The 13,540-nt window shown below is 44.2% G+C and overlaps 1 protein-coding gene across 1 annotated transcript in view; it reads left to right on the forward strand.

Moving 5' to 3' along the window:
* Positions 1 to 13,540, forward strand: part of gabra5 (gamma-aminobutyric acid type A receptor subunit alpha5) — a 238,007-nt gene that overhangs the window by 175,891 nt on the left and 48,576 nt on the right. The window contains exon 9 of the mRNA XM_070891338.1: positions 4,342 to 4,485. Within this exon, the coding sequence (XP_070747439.1) occupies positions 4,342 to 4,485 (144 nt within the window). The remainder of the gene's footprint in view (positions 1 to 4,341; positions 4,486 to 13,540) is intronic.

The raw sequence follows: 13,540 nt of genomic DNA on the forward strand, positions 1-13,540 counted from the left end.
ATCACTCTCTGGGTGAAGAAGTTTCTCCTCATCTCGGTCCTAAATGGCTTACCCCTTATCCTTAGACTGTGACCCCTGGTTCTGGACTTCCCCAACACTGGGAACATTCTTCCTGCATCTAACCTGTCTAAACCCATCAGAATTTTAAACATTTCTATGAGGTCCCCTCTCATTCTTCTGAACTCCAGTGAATACAAGCCCAGTTGATCCAGTCTTTCTTGATAGGTCAGTCCCACCATCCCGGGAATCAGTCTGGTGAACCTTCGCTGCACTCCCTCAATAGCAAGAATGTCCTTCCTCAAGTTAGGAGGCCAAAACTGTACACAATACTCCAGAGGTGTGGCCTCACCAAGGCCCTGTACAACTGTAGCAACACCTCCCTGCCCCTGTACTCAAATCCCCTCGCTATGAAGGCCAACATGCCATTTGCTTTCTTAACCGCCTGCTGTACCTGCATGCCAACCTTCAATGACTGATGTACCATGACACCCAGGTCTCTTTGCACCTCCCCTTTTCCTAATCTGTCACCATTCAGATAATAGTCTGTCTCTCTGTTTTTACCACCAAAGTGGATAACCTCACATTTATCCACATTATACTTCATCTGCCATTCATTTGCCCACTCACCTAACCTATCCAAGTCACTCTGCAGCCTCATAGCATCCTCCTCGCAGCTCACACTGCCACCCAACTTAGTGTAATCCGCAAATTTGGAGATACTACATTTAATCCCCTCGTCTAAATCATTAATGTACAATGTAAACAGCTGGGGCCTCAGCACAGAACCTTGCGGTACCTAACTAGTCACTGCCTGCCATTCTGAAAAGTACCCATTTACTCCTACTCTTTGCTTCCTGTCTGACAACCAGTTCTCAATCCACGTCAGCACACTACCCCCAATCCCATGTGCTTTAACTTTGCACATTAATCTCTTGTGTGGGACCTTGTCGAAAGCCTTCTGAAAGTCCAAATATACCACATCAACTGGTTCTCCTTTGTCCACTTTACTGGAAACATCCTCAAAAAATTCCAGAAGATTTGTCAAGCATGATTTCCCTTTCACAAATCCATGCTGACTTGGACCTATCGTGTCACCATTTTCCAAATGCGCTGCTATGACATCCTTAATAATTGATTCCATCATTTTACCCACTGCTGAGGTCAGGCTGACCGGTCTATCCCTGTTTTCTCTCTCCCTCCTTTTTTAAAAAGTGGGGTTACATTGGCTACCCTCCACTCGATAGGAACTGATCCAGAGTCAATGGAATGTTGGAAAATGACTATCAATGCATCCGCTATTTCCAAGGCCACCTCCTTAAGTACTCTGGGATGCAGACCATCAGGCCCTGGGGATTTATCGGCCTTCAATCCCATCAATTTCCCCAACACAATTTCCCGACTAATAAAGATTTCCCTCAGTTCCTCCTCCTTACTAGACCCTCTGACCCCTTTTATATCTGGAAGGTTGTTTGTGTCCTCCTTAGTGAATACCGAACCAAAGTCCTTGTTCAATTGGTCTGCCATTTCTTTGTTCCCCGTTATGACTTCCCCTGATTCTGACTGCAGGGGACCTACATTTGTCTTTACTACCCTTTTTCTCTTTACATACCTATCGAAACTTTTGCAATCCGCCTTAATGTTCCCTGCAAGCTTTTCTCGTACTCCATTTTCCCTGCCCTAATCAAACCCTTTGTCCTCCTCTGCTGAGTTCTAAATTTCTCCCAGTCCCCGGGTTCGCTGCTATTTCTGGCCAATTTGTATGCCACTTCCTTGGCTTTAATACTATCCCTGATTTCCCTAGATAGCCACGGTTTTTATTTTTACGCCAGACAGGAATGTACAATTGTTGTAATTCATCCATGCAGTCTCTAAATGTCTGCCATTGCCCATCCACAGTCAACCCCTTAAGCATCATTCGCCAATCTATCCGAGCCAATTCACGCCTCATACCTTCAAAGTTACCCTTCTTTAAGTTCTGGACCATGGTGTCTGAATTAACTGTTTCATTCTCCATCCTAATGCAGAATTCCACCATATTATGGTCACTCTTCCCCAAGGGGCCGCGCACAATGAGATTGCTAATTAATCCTCTCTCATTACACAACACCCAGTCTAAGATGGCCTCCCCCCTAGTTGGTTCCTCGACATATTGGTCTAGAAAACCATCCCTTATGCACTCCAGGAAATCCTCCTCCACCGTATTGCTTCCAGTTTGGCTAGCCCAATCTATGTGCATATTAAAGTCACCCATTATAATTGCTGCACCTTTATTGCATGCACCCCTAATTTCCTGTTTGATGCCCTCCCCAACATCACTACTACTGGTTGGAGGTCTGTACACAACTCCCACTAACGTTTTTTGCCCTTTGGTGTTCTGCAGCTCTACCCATATAGATTCCACATCATCCAAGCTAATGTCTTTCCTAACTATTGCATTAATCTCCTCTTTAACCAGCAATGCTACCCCACCTCCTTTTCCTTTTATTCTATCCTTCCTGAATGTTGAATACCCCTGGATGTTGAGTTCCCAGCCCTGATCATCCTGGAGCCACGTCTCCGTAATCCCAATCACATCATATTTGTTAACATCTATTTGCACAGTTAATTCATCCACCTTATTGCGGATACTCCTTGCATTAAGACACAAAGCCTTCAGGCTTGTTTTTTTAACACCCTTTGTCCTTTTAGAATTTTGCTGTACAGTGGCCCTTTTTGTTCTTTGCCTTGGGTTTCTCTGCCCTCCACTTTTCCTCATCTCCTTTCTGTCTTTTGCTTTTGCCTCCTTTTTGTCTCCCTCTGTCTCCCTGTATTGGTTCCCATCCCCCTGCCATATTAGTTTAACTCCTCCCCAACAGCACTAGCAAACACTCCCCCTAGGACATTGGTTCCGGTCCTTCCCAGGTGCAGACCGTCCGGTTTGTACTGGTCCCACCTCCCCCAGAACCGGTTCCAATGCCCCAGGAATTTGAATCCCTCACTGCTGCACCACTGCTCAAGCCACGTATTCATCTGCGCTATCCTGCGATTCCTACTCTGACTAGCACGTGGCACTGGTAGCAATCCCGAGATTACTACTTTTGAGGTCCTACTTTTTAATTTAGCTCCTAGCTCCTTAAATTCGTTTCGTAGGACCTCATCCCTTTTTTTACCTATGTCGTTGGTTCCAATGTGCACCACGACAACTGGCTGTTCTCCCTCCCATTTCAGAATGTCCTGCACCCGCTCCGAGACATCCTTGACCCTTGCACCAGGGAGGCAACATACCATCCTGGAGTCTCGGTTGCGGCCGCAGAAACGTCTATCTATTCCCCTCACCATTGAATCCCCTATCAGTATCGCGCTCCCACTCTTTTTCCTGCCCTCCTGTGCAGCAGAGCCAGCCACGGAGCCATGAACTTGGCTGCTGCTGCCCTCCCCTGATGAATCATCCCCCCCAACAGTACTCAAAGCGGTGTATCTGTTTTGCAGGGGGATGACCACAGGGGACCCCTGCACTACCTTCCTTGCACTACTCTTCCTGCTGGTCTTCCATTCGCTATCCTGGCTGAGGACCCTTCTCCTGCGGTAAGACCAACTCACTACACGTGATACTCACGTCATTCTCAGCATCGTGGATACTCCAGTGTGAATCCACGCTCAGCTCCAATTCCGCAACGCGGACCGTCAGGAGCTCGAGGCGGATACACTTCCCGCACATGTAGTCATCAGGGACACCGGAAGTGTCCCTGAGTTCCCACATGGTACAGGAGGAGCATAACACCCGACCGAGCTCTCCTGCCATGACTTAACCCTTAGATACACTTAACATTGCTCAGGAGAGTATGAAGCATCATCCAGCAGTTATGGTTGTTTGTATCTACACCCTTGTATGTTCAACAGAAATGATTGGATTGTCACTATCATTTTCGTTGTGCGATTTTAGTATAATTTTCAGATGCGTGGATGATTGCATCATAACACCATCATCCATAGTGTGTGCAATAGAATCAATTTCCTAATCATTTTGGAAAATTCAGGAAAATTGAATGGTAACATGTGTCTGGTCTGTGGAAGTACATCTGAAGCGGATAGATACGTGCAATATATATGCAGCCTTAAATGACTAATGGAAATCAAATATTTTGATTCTTTTATATTGATTGTCATGACAGATAGCACCTGGGGACTGTAAGCAGATAAATGGCATTATGTTGCAATATCGATTCTGTTACTGACTGTTATTGTCCCAAACAACACACGAGCAGAAGGCCACTTCATGAAAGTCACAGCCACGCCAACATAATCAACCTGTTGCAATGATGGGCTCATTGTCTAACATTTCTAATCTCTTCTTCCCAATAGATGCCTATCCGAACTCTGAAGTTATTTACACATGGACTAATGAAGCTGACACATCTGTGGTTGTGGCAGAAGATGGGTCTCGGCTGAATCAATACGATTTGTTAGGTCAAACTGTGGGCAGTGAAATTAGCAGATCAAGTACAGGTCTGTTTATATTTTCATCTGATTTTGCTCATGGACATGAGACAGTATACATATTATAGACCAGTGTGGGTCATTTTTTTTCTGTGTCACAGGCACCACTAACATGCAAGTTGCTGTAATATAAATAGCATGTACCGGTCCATTTCCCTTTAACTGTGGTTAAGAAATCAAGTTTTATTTAAATAATGTTTGTGTCTGTTTACCAACATTTACTGCTTTCTTTTTTGAGCTAAATGCCGCTTAAGATCCGCTCAGATAAAACACACTTGCTAATCTCGAGACGCCGCTACCAAAGCTGCCGTGATTAAAAGAGGTTACAACAAAAAATGCATTTCCGAAGGGCGCAGTTGCATTGGGAGGAGAGGAATCCGGATGCAGCGCACATTAGGATCTGAGAGCAGTGGTTGAATGAAGTGCGGATGATTCTGAGTGACAGATCCGGGATGATGGACAGCTCTGTCCAGGCTGAGCGTTCCAATCCTGGGGATCCCCCCCACCCCGCGAGTCACGTGAACCGCGGATTACCATGACGTCATCCCCTCTGAGATACCCCGTTCCGATTGGCAATTTCACGCTCACGTGGACGGCGGTGTTACATAAAGCGATTACAAGGTGGAGGGTTGCACACAGGCTGGAGCTGCTCTCAATACAGGAGTTGTTGCCACTGCTGGCACATCATTTTAACACTCCCGGTGTATATTTTTCAACGCGAGTGAAATCACAAACTGGCTACTTTATGGGCGGAAAAGACAAATATCTCCCCACCTTTCACTGTGTAAATGGTTTAAAATCTGCAATTAGCGCAGGTATCATAGCCCCTGATCAGAAATGCACAGTAAGATGTATTTACATACATATACATAGTTTAGGAAAATAATTTTAGTGACATTCTTGGGCGCAATGATCCACATTCAATCTGGAGTAAAACATATATGCATTGCTGTTTAAAGATTGATTTTAGTCTTAATTTTGCAGAATTTCATACATACTGTTAAACTATAGTTTTAGCGCAAAGCACAAATACACAGTTAAAAGTGCAACTTTTCATTCGAAGTGAAAACTGCCCTGGATCGAAGAGCCAATGTAAATAGAGGCAATGATCTTCTCGCATTGTTGCTGAATGCAATATCGAGGTTCATAAGGATCTAATTGTAAATGATCCAAAATATTTTATTCCTTTTAGCAACCTATTCTTTAATATGTGGTTACACTAAGCTCCTGGTCTTAAACTGGTATCTGTAAGAGTATCTGTTCAACAGGCAGACTTGTGATAAACTGCTAGCTGCATCTTATACTGAATTCACAAGGAGCTCTGCACATGCGCAAAACACTGCTATCCAAATGGGTGATTTTAATGTTATGAGAACCTGGGCAGAAGCACCAGCTTTCTTGTAACTTAAAAAATAATCGGGAATAGATGTTACCAAGAGGTCCCAGTGGACCACCTGGGTGCTCTGTACCTTGCTCTGTGCAAGGTTCAAGCAGTGGAAATGCCTATTGGAAATGGTCTCACATTTTTCACCTTAATGTACTCAGAAGTCGGATCTCCAACCTGATCTATTGCAGACGCGTGATGTTAGCTGATTTTTTTCATATAAATGACCAAAATGGCGCAAATCACTTAAGAATTTGTGAGTTTACTTTTTTGTGCATATAGGCACGTCTGCATAACATATATCTCAGCATCACAAAGATCCCCTTAAAACTCTTCTATGATTTTAAGCGAAATGAGTAAACAAAGGCAGAAAAGGGAGCCTGCGCTTCCCAGTCCCTTCCAAAAGAGATCAGTCAAGAGGATTTACATTCTCTGGCATTTTCTGCTAACCTTTATCTCAGAACAAAAATACTGGCTAAGAATACATACTGACAATCTGATACAACAGGGTTAAAATACTTGATTGACTTCCATCGTTAAAAACGATTATTGCAGCAAAAGCAGCCAATATTTTTAAATCATTTGCATCATCCTCTGATTTCTGTCCAAGACCACTCGTTTACGGTGGCAGAATAAGTCACATTCTGTTTCCATTACATGGCATTCCAGGAATCTCACTAATGTTTTGAGGATAGCATTCAGTGACTTTAAAAAAAAACTTAGGACCACTAGTTTATATTGACCCAGCAAGTCAGACCATTCCAGTTTTGGGACCTGCAATTCGAGATCTCCTGGGGCGGAGATTGCACCAGGATATTCGACAATTTTACTTATCGCTCCACGTAAAGCCACAAATGAATGGCCCTTTCTTACATCCTCACCAACATTCAATCGGAGTGCTCCAGGCTGCTCCAGCGGGTTCCTGCCAAAGGCAACACTCAACCAAAGGACACTAACTGCAAAATCAGACCCTGACAACGCCGAGCGGAGACTCACCAATTGACAATCATGGCCGCGTTGTTTTCTGCAACAAATGGAAGTTCTCCATCGACTTTTATTAACAAGATGCAAGTAATGAGGCCCAGCAATTCTATCTTCATCCTTCACGAGTTTTTTTGTTGTTGGTGACAATAGCAATGTCCGAAAAAAGATAGCGACAGAGCGGCTAAAGGCCACATGCCCGAATGACCCGAGAGAGTTCACACATCTTTGACTTTTGGCCTTTCCAGATTGTGCGGCTCTCGAGGTCTAACTGGCCCGTGAATTGAAACCCGTTGCAAATACAGTTTTGAACTTTGATACAAATGTATTTGTGCCGCTTTTAGATTTGATCGTTCAAAAAAAAATTTAAACCCACAAGTTGGTAAGGTTAAAAGCTTTGCCCGGCAGGACGGGCGAGATAGACACGCCGGGTAGACGGGAATCTGTGCAGAGTAGATGACACACTGCTGGATGTAGATTGCAAGAAGGGATTAGTGGCGAACAAAAATCGGATTTCCAGGAGAGGAGAGCTGTAGCCATCAAAGGCTTTTCTCCAGTTCATGAGCTCTTTATTGGGCACAGATGAGGAGCTAGGTATGCGGACAGTCACAGACCAAGGCGTTTACGCAGACTGAAACGCGTTATGCATGGCCCATTTAAAAAAAATCTGTTATTGTCAAAGGGAAGGCACTCTGAAGTCACAGGAAGAGTTAAAACGCAGTCAAAAAAAAAGTCCTTTAAAATCTGTTTTGGTACACAGCTTATATTACTGGCGACATAGTGGTGTAGTGACAATGTGAGTGACATATTTGACAGCTCGTTTGGCGTATATTGCAGTATGATTTATTATATTCTTTCGCTGCAGTTTTAGAAGTGGGTACTCTGTCAAATGCACCAACCGAAGTGTGGAAAATGAACTTCTGGGGTGGTGGCGACATGTCTCCAAACTCCGCAGATGCTCTGTGCTACCTTGTTAAAATGCACTGTCTGACTGGCTGCCACATAGTCCATTGGTAGACAGGTCCGACTGTATTACTATAATTGTACTCTGTGCTCATTTGATACTTCTAGATTGGCTTTCTTAGGTCCCATTAAAATAAATCTTACAACTGATTCTTAAGTTGCTGCTTACTGGCCAGGTAAAAGCAAGGTTAGCCAATTTGCAGAGCTGAGTGACTCGAAGTCCAAAGTGATTAGAATCTGCCGGACCAATTTGTGAATGCCGCTGAATGTGCCACCCATGCATGCGACACTTGGAAGTTGGGCTACTACACATAGACATCAGGATGGACAGGTCCTCCCACTTTAAAGAATGCGGCTGCTATCATTTTTAATTGATTTTAAAATGCATTCAAGAGAATTTTTTTAGCAAGCCCAACACGGGAGGGGGCGGTTCTGGATTTAGTTTTGGGGAATGAAGCTGGGCAGGCTGAAGGGGTATCATTGGGAGAGCACTTGGGTGCCAGTGACCATAATTTAGTCAGATTCAAGGTAGTTATGGATAAGGACAAGGATAGACCAGGAATAAACATTCCAAATTGGGGAAAAGCTAACTTTGCTAAGTTGAGAAGTGATTTGGCCACAGTGGACTGGAAACAGCTACTTGAAGGTAAATCAGTGTTGGAACAGTGGGAGGCATTCAAGGAGGAGATCGGGAGGGCTCAGGCCAAACATGTGCCCTTAAAGAAAAAGGGTGGGAAAAATAATTCTAGAGCCCCCAGGATATCTAGGGACTTATAGGGGAGGATAAAGAAAAAAAGGGAAGCTTATGTCATATACTGATGGCTAAATACTGTAGAGTCTCTGGAGGAATATAGAAGTTCAGAGGTGAAATTAAAAAGGATATTAGGAATGCTAAGAGAGAGCATGAAAAATTCTTGGCAAGTAAAATCAAGGAAAACCCAAAGATGTTCTATAATATATATTAAGAGCAAGAGGATAACTAAAGAAAGGGTAGGGCCTATTAGAGACCATGAGGGTAATCTGTGTGTGGAGGCAGAAGATGTGGGTATGCTTCTTGATGAATACTTTGCGTCTGTTTTCACAAAGGAAAGGGACAATGTAGATACTGCTTTCGAGGGGGAGTGTGAAATTCTGGATGAAATAGACATAGTGAGAGATGAGATATTGGGGGGTTTGGCAGCTTTGAAAGTGGATAAGTCCCCAGGCCCGGATGAAATGCATCCCAGGCTGTTGAGCGAAGCAAGAGAGGAAATAGCAAAGGCTTTGACCATCATTTTCCAGTCCTCTTTGGATTCAGGCATGGTGCTGGAGGATTGGAGGACTGCTAATGTGGTACCCTTGTTTAAGAAGGGAGAAAGGGATAGGCCGAGTAATTACAGGCCTGTCAGCCTAACCTCAGTGGTGGGAAAATTATTGGAAAAAATCCTGAAGGACAGGATAAATCTACATTTAGAAAGGCAATCAGGGACAGTCAGCATGGATTTGTTAAGGGAAGATCATGTTTAACTAACCTGATTGAATTTTTCGAGGAGGTGACCAGGAGGGTCGATGAGGGTATTGCGTTAGCTGTAGTATATATGGACTTTAACAAAACTTTTGATAAGGTTCCACATGGCATATTGGTCATGAAGGTAAAAACCCATGGGATCCAGGGCAAATTGAAAAGTTGGATCCAAAATTGGCTTAGAGGTAGGAAGCAAAGGGTAATGGTTGATGAATATTTTTGTGACTGGAAGGATGTTTCCAGTGGGGTTCCGCAGGGCTCAGTACTGGGTCCCTTGCTTTTTGTGGTATACATCAATGATCTAGATTTGTATATGGGGGTATGATCAAAACGTTTGCAGATGAAACTAAAATTGGCTGTGTGGTTAATAATGAAGAGGAAAGTCATGGACTGCAGGAGGATATCAATCTACTGGTCAGGTGGGCAGAACAGTGGCAAATAGAATTTAATTCAGAGAAGTGTGAGGTAATGAACTTGGGGAGAGCTAATAAGTACACACATTGAACGGTAGGTCTCTTAGAAGTGTAGTGAACAAAGGGTGTTTGGTGTGCTTGTCCACAGATCCCTGAAAGTAGCGGGTCAGGTGGATAATGTGCTTAAGAAGGCATATGGAATGCTTGCCTTTATTGGCCGAGGCATAGAATATAAGAGCAGGGAGGTTATGCTTAAATTATATAATACACTGGTTAGGCCACAGCTGTAATACTGCGTGCAGTTCTGGTCGCCGTATTATAGGAAGGACGTAATTGCACTGGAGAGGGTGTAGAGGAGATTTACGAGGATGCTGTCTGGAATAGAGAATCTAAGCTATGAGGACAGATTGGATAGGTTGGGTTTGTTATCCTTGGAACAGAGGAGGCTGAAGGGAGACCTCATTGAGGTGTAATACATTTTGAGGGGCCTGGATGTAGTGGATGACAAAAGCCTTTTTCCCTTGGTGGAGGGGTCAATTACGAGGAGGCAAAGGTTTAAGGTGGTTGGTGGAAGGATTAGAGGGGATTTGAGGGGAAGCTTCTTCACGCAGAGAGTTGTGGAGGTCTGGAGCTCACTGCCTGGAAGGGTGGTGGAGGCAGAAACCCTCATCACATTTAAAAGGTGCTTGGATGTGCACTTGAAGTGCCGTAACCTGCAGGATTACGGACCTAGAGTTGGGAAGTGGGATTAGACTGGATAACCTCTTGTTGGCTGGCGTAGACACGATGGTAAGTACATCATGGAATGTAATACAGCCAGAGTGATCTCTTGGACTAGGGTCGATCGGCTGGATGAGTCGGAGAGGAATTTTCCCAGATTTTTTCTCCCAAATGGCCTGGGATTTTATCTTTTTTTGCCTCTCCCAGGAGATCGCATGGCTCCTGGTGGGATGGAGTGTAAAATGTTGCGATGCATGGGGTATCGCGGTTGTGTGGGGCAGACTGGTTGGGCCGGATGCTCTTTATCTGTCTGCCATTGTTGATTGTTCATAGGTTTATATGTAACCTTGAGGGCTGCTGACCGAGGGCCGTGTGGCTCTTTGTCGGCTGGCGTGGACATGATGGGCCGAAATGGCCTCCTTCTGCACTGTGGCTTTCTATATTCTATCTTCTATGTTATGACAGATACCAAGGGCTAAATACTGCAGAATCTCTAAAGGAGTATAGAAAGCCCAGGGGTGAAATTAAAAAGGATATTAGGAAAGCAAAGAGAGAGCATGAAACATTATTGGCAAGTAAAATCAAGGAAAACCCAAAGATGTTTTATAAATATATTAAGAGCAAGAGGATAACTAAAGAAAGGGTAGGGCCTATTGGAGACCTGGAGGGTAATCTGTGTGTGGAGGCGGAAGATGTGGATATGGTTCTTAATCAATACTTTGTGTCCGTTTTCACAAAAGAGAGGGGCGATGCAGACACTACTATCGAGGAGGAGTGTGAAATTCTGGATGAAATAAACATACCAGGCTGGTAAACAAAGCAAAAGAAGAAATAGCAGAGGCTTTGACCATCATTTTCCAATGTTCTCTGGCTTCAGGTGTAGTGCCAGAGGACTGGAGGATTACTAATGTGGTACCTTTGTTTAAGAGGGAGAAAGGGATAAAACGAGTAATTATAGGCCAGTCAGCCTAACTTCAGTGGTGGGAAAATTATTGGAATAAATCCTGAAGGACAGGATAAATCTTCATTTAGAAAGACACGATTAATCAAGGACAGTCAGCACGGATTTGTTAAGGGAAGATCATGCTTGACTAACTTGGTTGAATTTTTGAGGCGGTAACCAGGAGGGTCGATGAGGGCAAAGTGTATGATGCAATGTATATGGATTTTAGCAAAGCTTTTGATAAGGTCCTACATGGCAGAAAGGTACGCGGAGTCAGAGGAAATGTATTAGCATGGATCGAGAATTGGCTGGCTAACAGAAAGCAGAGAGTCGGGATAAATGGGTCCTTTTCGGGTTGGAAATCGGTGGTTAGTGGTGTGCCTCAGGGATTGGTGCTGGGACCACAACTGTTTACAATATACATAGATGACCTGGAAGAGGAGACAGAGTGTAGTGTAACAAAATTTGCAGATGACAGAAAGCTTAGTGGGAAAGCGGGTTTTGTAGAGGACACAGAGAGGCTGCAAAGAGATTTAGGTTAAGCGAATGGGCTAAGGTTTGGCAGATGGAATAAAATGTTGGAAAATGTGAGGTCATTCACCTTGGAAAAAAAAACAGTAAAAGGGAATATTATTTGAATGGGGAGAAATTACAACATGCTGCGGTGCAGAGGGACCTGGGGGTCCTTGTGCATGAATCCCAAAAAGTTAGTTTGCAGGTGCAGCAGGTAATCAGGAAGGCAAATGGAATGTTGGCCTTCATTGCGAGAGGGATGGAGTACAAAAGCAGGGAGGTCCTGCTGCAACTGTACAGGGTATTGGTGAGGCCGCACTTGGAGTACTGCTTGCAGTTTTGGTCACCTTACTTAAGGAAGGATATACTAGCTTTGGAGGGGGTACAGAGACGATTCACTAGGCTGATTCCGGAGATGAGGGGGTTACCTTATGATGATAGATTGAGTATACTGGGTCTTTACTCGTTGGAGTTCAGAAGGATGAGGGGTGACCTTATAGAAACATTTAAAATAATGAAAGGGATAGACAAGATAGAGGCAGAGAGGTTGTTTCCACTAGTTGGAGAGACTAGAACTAGGGGGCACAGCCTCAAAATACGGGGGAGCCAATTTAAAACCGAGTTGAGAAGGAATTTCTTCTCCCAGAGGGTTGTGAATCTGTGGAATTCTCTGCCCAAGGAAGCAGTTGAGGCTAGCTCATTGAATGTATTCAAATCACAGATAGATAGATTTTTAACCAATAAGGGAATTAAGGGTTATGGGGAGCGGGCGGGTGAGTGGAGCTGAGTCCACGGCCAGATCAGCCATGATCTTGTTGAATGGCGGAGCAGGCTCGAGGGGCTAGATGGCCTACTCCTGTTCCTAATTCTTATGTTCTTATGTTCTTAAAGTAAAAGCCCATGGGATCCAGGGTGAAGTGACAAGTTGGATCCAAAAATGGTTCAGAGGCAGGAAGCAAAGGATAATGGTTGATGGATGTTTTTGTGACTGGAAGGATGTTTTCAGTGGGGTTCCGCAGGGCTCAGTACTAGGTCCCTTGCATTTTGTGGTATACATCAATGATCTAGACTTGAATATAGGGGGTATGATTAAAAAGTTTGCAGATGCTACTAAAATTGGCTGTGTGGTTGATAACGAAGAAGAAAGCTTGCGGACTGAAGGAAGATATCAATCAACTGGTCAGGTGGGTAGAACAGTGGCAAATGGAATTCAATCCAGAATAGTGTGAGGTGATCCATTTGGGGAGGGCTAACAAGGAAAGGGAATACATATTAAATGGTAGGATACTGAGAAGCGTAGAGGAACAAAGGGACCTTGGAGTGCATGTCCACATATCTCTGAAAGTAGCAGGCCAGGTAGATAAGGTGGTTAAGAAGGCTTACAGAATATTTGCCTTTATTAGCTGAGGCATAGAATACAAGAGCAGGGAGGTTATGATTGAACTGTTTTAAACACTGGTTAGGCCACAGCTGGAGTACTGCGTGCAGTTCTAGTCACTGCATTACAGGAAGGACATGATTGCACTGGAGAGGGCACAGAGGAGATTGACGAGGATGTTGCTGGAAGTGGAGAATCTAAGCAATGAGGACAGATTAGATAGGCTGGATTTTTTTCATTGGAACAGAGGCGGCTGAGGGGAAAT

The sequence above is a fragment of the Pristiophorus japonicus genome, chromosome 10 (assembly GCF_044704955.1).
Source record: "Pristiophorus japonicus isolate sPriJap1 chromosome 10, sPriJap1.hap1, whole genome shotgun sequence".
NCBI lineage: Eukaryota > Metazoa > Chordata > Chondrichthyes > Pristiophoridae > Pristiophorus > Pristiophorus japonicus.